Genomic DNA, 8,896 nt, shown 5'->3' with positions numbered 1-8,896 from the left:
TGTCATGGCCTGCAAATAGTCCGGATCTCAATCCAATTTAAAATCTTTGGTGGAAGTTGAAGAAAATGGTCCATGACAAGGCTCCAACCTGCAAAGCTGATCTGGCAACAGCAATCAGAGAAAGTTGGAGCCAGATTAATGAAGAGTACTGTTTGGCACTCATTAAGTCCATGCCTCAGAGACTGCAAGCTGTTATAAAAGCCAGAGGTGGTGCAACAAAATGTGTAATGTAAAAGGTTGCCGCGCAGAACGGCACTTACAGCATAAAGTAACGTCCTGTGTGGAAAAATGGCCACTTTTCTGGCGATGTCCTTCTTCACAGTCCAAGGAACCTTGGCAATGGGAGCGTCCTCCCTGAAGTTACAGTCCCCCGGAACAACAACCCGCCGCCGTGTGTCAGCGTTAGCCACGGCCGATGGCGCCGCCGACAGCGTAGCATAATTTTTGCCAGGGGTTGTATAAGTCATCAATGTGTGATGGATGAGTATTGGAAACAGCCCCATTTTGATGGGACCGTCGGAGGTAGTGGAGTGCTACTCTCAGTTGGTCTTCAGAACTCCTATAAGAATGAATGGAGCGACAATGTGCATGATTGTCAACCGCTACAGTCACAGGCAGGATTGGTGGGGTGCTAGCGGCCGGTCACCCAGAGATCGGGAACTCTTGAGAACACCCGTTAGGCTGTGCGCCCACTATGACGTTTTTACCTCTGTGTATTTTCTCTGCTGCGGAAATGCAGCATCTTGCAGTTCCAGCAAAGTGTCTGGGAAAACCTGCAACATCGAAAGCCCACGGTGGGAACGTAGCCTTAAGATTTAGGTGACATGATACATTTCTTTATTTCTGCAAACATTAGGTATCAGGGAACACAGCGACGTGCCGAGCAGGTACCGTTATTCTTACTGCATGTGAACGTCGCAGCATTGCGGTGTTATATGGTGCTACTCCTGACTATGATGCGCCCACAAATAACACCTCACATAGCCGTCAACCGGAAAAGAAAAACTTGATGGATTTTTGAAGAAGAGGAAGAAAAACAGAACCAAAAAACCCAAAATGATTCCCCTAGTCATTCATATCCGAGTACCGGCCTTGTGGCCAAGATGCCATATATTAGTGCCCGACCCGTGGCTTCCCGCTGGGCACTAGCGTAGCCTCTCTGATACATTGGCCAAGGCGCTCTTATAAGCCAGAGACGAAAACCACATGAAAGACTGGCCCAGAAGACATGGCGGCTACCTGTCACCCAGAGGGACGCTTTCTATTGGCTGATGTGAAGAGAAACAATAAAGAACATGAAAATGAAGCCAAGAGTGTGCATTAAAAATTATCTGTGTTTACAGCACTTATGCAGACCGATGTGTCTCCATGGTAACAGACTGTAAACAAACTGTGTAGTATACAGCCTGTACAGGTGTCTGTTACCATAGAAACCGCAATATTCCCGCCACTGACAGCCAGGGACGCGCTCATACAGCGGCCACACAATAGCCCTGACACTTTTCCCGCCCGCCCGGGTCACTCAGGGGAATAGTGGCAGCAGCGGCGACCCTAAGGGGCGTGGCTTGTCGGCCGGCATGCTGCGTCATGACGTCAGGATACGTAAGGGCTGCTGAAGCCGGGTGAGTTGAGGTGAGGGGGTTGAGAGCGGTCCGGCGCCATTATCTTCTGGACCGGGAAGCAGTGCACGTCGGGAGGGAAGCTGTCTGGCGGGACGTGGCCGGGAAAGCGGGAGGGCTGAGCGGACTTGTACGACGAGTCGGCGGCTGTTACCGCTAGTAACTGGGCAGCTAATAAGCCGTGAGGGACGTGAACCGGAGCCGGGCTATTCCGGGAGACCGCACCGTGCAGCGCCCGGGGGAGGAGCAGCCGGGAGGAGACTTCATTTCCTGTGAGCAGCCAATCCGCAGCCGCTGCCAGTCACCGGGAAGCATGTCGTATAAACCCATCGCCCCGGCACCGCCAGGAAGCAGCAGCGCCCCGGGCACCCCCGTCACCCCCGGTAACCGCCTGCCATCTGTATGTCCCGTGCTCTCCCAGACCACCCGCCTCTGTGGAGAAGGGGCGCCCACTGTGTGTGCTTCACATCCCCTGTGCAGGGTTATTTCTGGCTGGAGGGCTCCATGCTTCTCTCTAATGGGGGCTGCTGACATCATAGAGTCCCACCTTACCATACACTGCCGGAGAATGGGAAAGCTTATCCTGGGCTCTCCTGCTGGCAGAATGGGGGCTGCTGATATTATAGAGTCCCACCTTACCATACACTGCCGGAGAATGGGAAAGCTTATCCTGGGCTCTCCTGCTGGCAGAATGGGGGCTGCTGACATCATAGAGTCCCACCTTACCATACACTGCTAGGGGATGGGAAAGCTTATCCTGGGCTCTCCTGCTGGCAGAATGGGGGGCTGCTGACATCATAGAGTCCCACCTTGCCATACACTGCTAGAGAATGGGAAAGCTTATCCTGGGCTCTCCTGCTGGCAGAATGGGGGCTGCTGACATCATAGAGTCCCACCTTACCATACACTGCCGGAGAATGGGAAAGCTTATCCTGGGCTCTCCTGCTGGCAGAATGGGGGCTGCTGACATCATGGAGTCCCACCTTACCATACACTGCCGGAGAATGGGAAAGCTTATCCTGGGCTTTCCTGCTGGCAGAATGGGGGCTGCTGACATTATAGAGTCCCACCTTACCATACACTGCTAGAGAATGGGAAAGCTTATCCTGGGCTCTCCTGCTGGCAGAATGGGGGCTGCTGACATCATGGAGTCCCACCTTGCCATACACTGCCAGAGAATGGGAAAGCTTATCCTGGGCTCTCCTGCTGGCAGAATGGGGGCTGCTGACATCATAGAGTCCCACCTTACCATACACTGCCGGAGAATGGGAAAGCTTATCCTGGGCTCTCCTGCTGGCAGAATGGGGGCTGCTGATATTATAGAGTCCCACCTTACCATACACTGCTAGAGAATGGGAAAGCTTATCCTGGGCTCTCCTGCTGGCAGAATGGGGGCTGCTGACATCATAGAGTCCCACCTTACCATACACTGCCGGAGAATGGGAAAGCTTATCCTGGGCTCTCCTGCTGGCAGAATGGGGGCTGCTGACATCATGGAGTCCCACCTTACCATACACTGCCGGAGAATGGGAAAGCTTATCCTGGGCTTTCCTGCTGGCAGAATGGGGGCTGCTGACATTATAGAGTCCCACCTTACCATACACTGCTAGAGAATGGGAAAGCTTATCCTGGGCTCTCCTGCTGGCAGAATGGGGGCTGCTGACATCATGGAGTCCCACCTTGCCATACACTGCCAGAGAATGGGAAAGCTTATCCTGGGCTCTCCTGCTGGCAGAATGGGGGCTGCTGACATCATAGAGTCCCACCTTACCATACACTGCCAGAGAATGGGAAAGCTTATCCTGGGCTCTCCTGCTGGCAGAATGGGGGCTGCTGACATCATGGAGTCCCACCTTGCCATACACTGCCAGAGAATGGGAAAGCTTATCCTGGGCTCTCCTGCTGGCAGAATGGGGGCTGCGGACATCATGGAGTCCCACCTTACCATACACTGCCAGAGAATGGGAAAGCTTATCCTGGGCTCTCCTGCTGGCAGAATGGGGGCTGCTGACATCATAGAGTCCCACCTTACCATACACTGCCGGAGAATGGGAAAGCTTATCCTGGGCTCTCCTGCTGGCAGAATGGGGGCTGCTGACATTATAGAGTCCCACCTTACCATACACTGCTAGAGAATGGGAAAGCTTATCCTGGGCTCTCCTGCTGGCAGAATGGGGGCTGCTGACATTATAGAGTCCCACCTTACCATACACTGCTAGAGAATGGGAAAGCTTATCCTGGGCTCTCCTGCTGGCAGAATGGGGGGCTGCTGACATCATAGAGTCCCACCTTACCATACACTGCCGGAGAATGGGAAAGCTTATCCTGGGCTCTCCTGCTGGCAGAATGGGGGCTGCTGACATTATAGAGTCCCACCTTACCATACACTGCTAGAGAATGGGAAAGCTTATCCTGGGCTCTCCTGCTGGCAGAATGGGGGCTGCTGACATCATGGAGTCCCACCTTACCATACACTGCCGGAGAATGGGAAAGCTTATCCTGGGCTCTCCTGCTGGCAGAATGGGGGGCTGCTGACATTAGAGTCCCACCTTACCATACACTGCTAGAGAATGGGAAAGCTTATCCTGGGCTCTCCTGCTGGCAGAATGGGGGGCTGCTGACATCATAGAGTCCCACCTTACCATACACTGCTAGAGAATGGGAAAGCTTATCCTGGGCTCTCCTGCTGGCAGAATGGGGGCTGCTGACATTATAGAGTCCCACCTTACCATACACTGCTAGAGAATGGGAAAGCTTATCCTGGGCTCTCCTGCTGGCAGAATGGGGGCTGCTGACATTATAGAGTCCCACCTTACCATACACTGCTAGAGAATGGGAAAGCTTATCCTGGGCTCTCCTGCTGGCAGAATGGGGGCTGCTGACATTATAGAGTCCCACCTTACCATACACTGCTAGAGAATGGGAAAGCTTATCCTGGGCTCTCCTGCTGGCAGAATGGGGGCTGCTGACATCATGGAGTCCCACCTTACCATACACTGCTAGGGAATGGGAAAGCTTATCCTGGGCTCTCCTGCTGGCAGAATGGGGGCTGCTGACATCATAGAGTCCCACCTTACCATACACTGCCAGAGAATGGGAAAGCTTATCCTGGGCTCTCCTGCTGGCAGAATGGGGGCTGCTGACATAGAGTCCCACCTTACCATACACTGCCAGAGAATGGGAAAGCTTATCCTGGGCTCTCCTGCTGGCAGAATGGGGGCTGCTGACATTATAGAGTCCCACCTTACCATACACTGCTAGAGAATGGGAATCTATGGAGTTCTGCCCCCCAGACCCTCTTTGAGACCCTCACCTAATAGATGGGACCGGTCAGTTCTTACTGCCTGAATTCCAGGAGCCTTTATTGGTCTGACTGCAGGGGAAGCTGAGATTGAAGATCCATCTGGGGACAATAGGGAAAGACTAGCCCAGCAGGATTCTCTCTGCATCACTCTGACAGATAGCCGGCCAGTGTCTATGTTGGGCTAGCCTTGTCCCCTATGGTACCCAGCCAGATCATTAGACTACACATGCCTGAGTGGTTTGGAGAAAACCATACCTATCGTGCTGCCTGTGGTGTGGGCATCATGACTCAAGTGACAGGTTCTTATTAAAGGGACTCTGTCAGCACAGAATGGCGGTACACAATGTACACACACTTGGTGCACTGTGGCGGGTGCAAGTATTTGAAGTGCATGTACCCACCTACTTCTGGCTCTGAGGCAAGAGCTGTCAATCACAGGAGAGAGGGTGGAGATAGAGGGGAAACAAGCAGGTGGGAAGGTGTATTAATGTCTGGACAGTCATTCTGTGCTGACAGACCATTTTTGCTCACTATAGGATCGCTACTTCCAACAGGTGGCGCTATAGAGTTTAAGGCCTCTTTTCCTCAGAAGAGGCAATTTGCATATTTAATTTCCCAGAGGAGCATTGCACGGCGAATAAGTCTCCTTACCTTGACAAGCCAGCTGGTATGTCACTCCCCGTAAGGAGAAACGTTACCCCTTAGACCCCAGTCCAGAGCCTCTCACCTAGCCAAATCAGTTCTCATGCTTCGCACTGACGAGGGCCAACAGTCCCGAAACACCATGTCTGCGAACTGAGATACTGATTTGGCTTTTATCCTAAGTCATATTGCACGACTCGTTAAAGGGTTGATTGTGACTTGTAGGATCGCTACTTCCAACAGGTGGCGCTATAGAGTTTAAGTCCTCTTTTCCTCAGAAGAGGCAATTTGCATATATAAATGTAAAGGTTCCCTCGTAAATAACAGGATGTGCCTTCATGGTAGATCACATGGTGCCCTTACATTGAGTCATGTGTCAGTCACGTGATTAATGGAGAGCCATCATGATCTTCTGTGAAGTGATCCGAGCCCTTACTTGGCACTACATGTACTGTGCTCATGGGACATAAGCCATGGACACTAGATGGTTGGCTATTGTTCCCATCCATCACATGGGCTCAGCCTCTTTAACCCTTTGGGGATCAGGTGTTCCTGCAGATGAATGGCTATCCATGTAATACACAAACATTCTGAGAGCACCAGGGCTGCTGCCTGTTTGTAAAGGCAACTTTGTGATTCTTAATTGTGCATTTCCAGCAATTATTTGTTAACCCTTATGGTGCTTGTATTGTTGATTTTTCCCTCTTCCCATTACATTGGTGTGATGCAGTACCGAGATGAGCGCCATGGGCAATTTTCTCTGTGTGCTGGATTGCGCTTATGACTTGGTTTAGACCATTCCTTTATATAAGGCTCACCGCAGACATTGTTGAGTACGCTGTTATGTATGTCTCTATTTCCTGCTGTTGGAGTAATCCTTTTACCTTTCTGTCACAAATCTTTTTCCATCTACATCTATGAATGCCAACATTGTCACTGTTTGTGTCCCCCTGTAACTTGCTTTATACTGTGGATTGCTAGTTGTGTGCAGCCATAAACATCTCATCCCCTCATCTGATGTGGTTTGCAGTGCCAGGAGCCGCAGTTTCTTCTCCATCAGGAGTCGTTTCAATCTCTTCTTTCCGACCCATCTTCAGTGACTTTGGACCCCCTTCTATGGGCTTTATTCAGGTGAGAGAATGTGTCATGTATGCAGTGCATAGGCCTGGAGCAAGGAAAGTGGACAAGGAGGAGCAGGACCCAACCAAAAGCAGCTGAATGCTACAGAATGTAGATCAAGCATTACAGTATTCCGACCAGAGACATGGCTGCAGAATCAGACCTGTGGTGCTTGCATGTAGAGGGGGGTTTCTGTGTGGCAATGTAGTTTATGGTAGTCTGTGACATAATCGGACTACGCTTCTTTCATAAAAGCCCACAAAAGTCACCAGCTTCATTTCTAGCCTGAAATGTTCCACCTTTACAGTAGGTCTACTAGGGCATGAGCTTTTAATTCTCTGACCAGGGCTGTGAAGTCGGTAAGCCAAACCTGACTCCTCAATTTCCATGACACCGACTCCACCAAAATGGACTCCGACTCCACGACTCTGAGAGTTACACTTAGTGTCTTACAGCATGTCAGTGAGTTATGTGCCAACTTCCCTCATTGAATTGCATGAGATGTGGAGAAACCACAGGTAAAAACGCCCCACTAATCAAAAATCTTAAAAAGTATCAAAACAAAGCTGCTTTATTTAAAATGGCATACCAAAATTAAAAACCCACAGCACGGTAAATACAATTAACCTAATAGGTGCAGAAACATTAAAAACTGGCCAAATGCTCATTGTGGGAACATAGCCTCGGTGCCAAACTATGTGCCCATAGACAGTCATGTTTCACACATTTGCCCTGTGTGCATTTGTAGCGATATCTGCAGGCAAAGAATTGTAATTACTACTACAGGGAGATGTAACATTTCATTTATTGAGTACACAGGTTTGCATGCAGTGATATAAATATACAAACAATACAAAATATTAATGTGTGAGCAGGGTGAGGTGACATTAGCATGGGAGGGATGTAAAAATGCAATCTCTATTACCAGGGAGTGAAGCCCGCCGTATCACAGGCCGTGTCCCAGGGGACTTATAGCGATCTGCTGTCGGTCATTGAAGAGATGGGGAGAGAGATCAGACCGACTTACGCTGGGAGCAAAAGTGCAATGGAGAGGTTAAAAAGAGGTGCGTATAAAAACTAAGGTAGAAACTAAAAGGAGTGGAAGCATGTGCCCTGGTCACTAATCTGTATGTTGTATCACCGCAGGTATCATTCATGCCAGGGCTCTAGTGAGAGAATGCCTCGCCGAAACAGAGCGCAACGCACGTACGTGACCATCTCCCGACTTAGCACTTTGTTAACACTTTCCACTTTTTATATATATATTATATATGTAAGCAAATAAAGTTACTCTTGGTGACACAATTGTGCGTTTCTACTAGGAGGGACTAGGTTTGTGTCCAGCTGTTATTGGAACATGGTAGAGCAATACTTCCAATTTTCCTTTTGTCTGAAGTAGCAGCCATTGCTGAACTCTGCCGTTATTGTATCTAGAAATACAATCAAACCATAATTCATGCGTTGATCTGCCACTCAGCAGAAGATGTGGTTTAGCAGACAGAATGGCTTGAAGGCCACAGGTATATTGTGCAAGTCACAGGTTGAGAATGGAGCATTGACCTAGATATGATGGAGCCTGCTGGAGCAGTCATTTGAAGATGCCTCGAAATCTGGCTTTGTCCTCTTCATCTTTTTCACTTAAACGCACCTCGAGCTTCTTCAACTCTTTAGCAACTAGGGGGGCAAGGGATGGGTCCAGTTCAACAGCCCGTGAAAAGTCTTGCTCCGCTTCTGATGCATTCCAAACAGCAGCGTGTGCTCGTCCTCGCTTAAACAGAGCTTTCACGTTATCTGAAATAGGACAGAAAGATGACTGTAGAGAAAGGCTGCTATTAAAGGAACACTTCTGCAAACTCTGCGCTGTGCCTCATCCATGGGGGCACAATAGGGACTTAAAAACCAAACTAAGTCTTCTCCCTCTGGCCATGCATTAGGCATCACAGCACCACACTACAATTACACCAGCACATGTAAACGGGATCCTTTCACCTGTACAACAGGGAGGAGACTGCTGTTTGGCAAGTGGGAAAGATTGTTCCTAAGGCTAGAATACACACAGAGCAGAAAGTGAGAGAAGCTGTTACAGTATTAAACTTGCTGTAAAGTTTCCTTCCAGTACTACTGCAGATGGGTGGTAGAAGTGCCCAAGACCCAGCAGACATCATGCATGGGTTCTACTAATTCTAATAGGACCCATCCACAATACTCGCAC

The 8,896-nt window shown here is 49.8% G+C and overlaps 2 protein-coding genes across 6 annotated transcripts in view; one reads left to right on the top strand and one right to left on the bottom strand.

The window, feature by feature from the left end:
• The first annotated feature begins 1,472 nt into the window (after nt 1–1,472).
• CDK2AP2 (cyclin dependent kinase 2 associated protein 2) lies at nt 1,473–7,989 on the top strand. 5 transcript variants are annotated; one of them, XM_077251161.1, is made up of 4 exons: nt 1,473–1,622; nt 6,596–6,696; nt 7,613–7,748; nt 7,831–7,989. In XM_077251161.1, exons 2-4 carry the CDS (start codon nt 6,682–6,684, stop codon nt 7,896–7,898), a joined length of 219 nt encoding a protein of 72 aa, XP_077107276.1. In that variant the 5' UTR covers nt 1,473–1,622; nt 6,596–6,681; the 3' UTR covers nt 7,899–7,989. The 5 variants fall into 5 exon arrangements, with proteins under 5 accessions (XP_077107276.1, XP_077107277.1, XP_077107273.1 ...); XM_077251162.1 differs by having other exon boundaries at nt 1,527–1,632; XM_077251158.1 differs by lacking the exon at nt 1,473–1,622 and adding an exon at nt 1,630–2,002.
• The window catches only part of AIP (AHR interacting HSP90 co-chaperone), a 31,888-nt gene continuing 30,463 nt past the window's right edge, over nt 7,472–8,896 (bottom strand). The window contains exon 6 of the mRNA XM_077251151.1: nt 7,472–8,475. Coding sequence (XP_077107266.1) covers nt 8,273–8,475 — 203 coding nt within the window. The 3' untranslated portion in view covers nt 7,472–8,272. The remainder of the gene's footprint in view (nt 8,476–8,896) is intronic.

The sequence above is a fragment of the Ranitomeya variabilis genome, chromosome 4 (genome assembly GCF_051348905.1).
Source record: "Ranitomeya variabilis isolate aRanVar5 chromosome 4, aRanVar5.hap1, whole genome shotgun sequence".
NCBI lineage: Eukaryota > Metazoa > Chordata > Amphibia > Anura > Dendrobatidae > Ranitomeya > Ranitomeya variabilis.
This window is presented reverse-complemented; position numbering and strand designations above follow the sequence as displayed.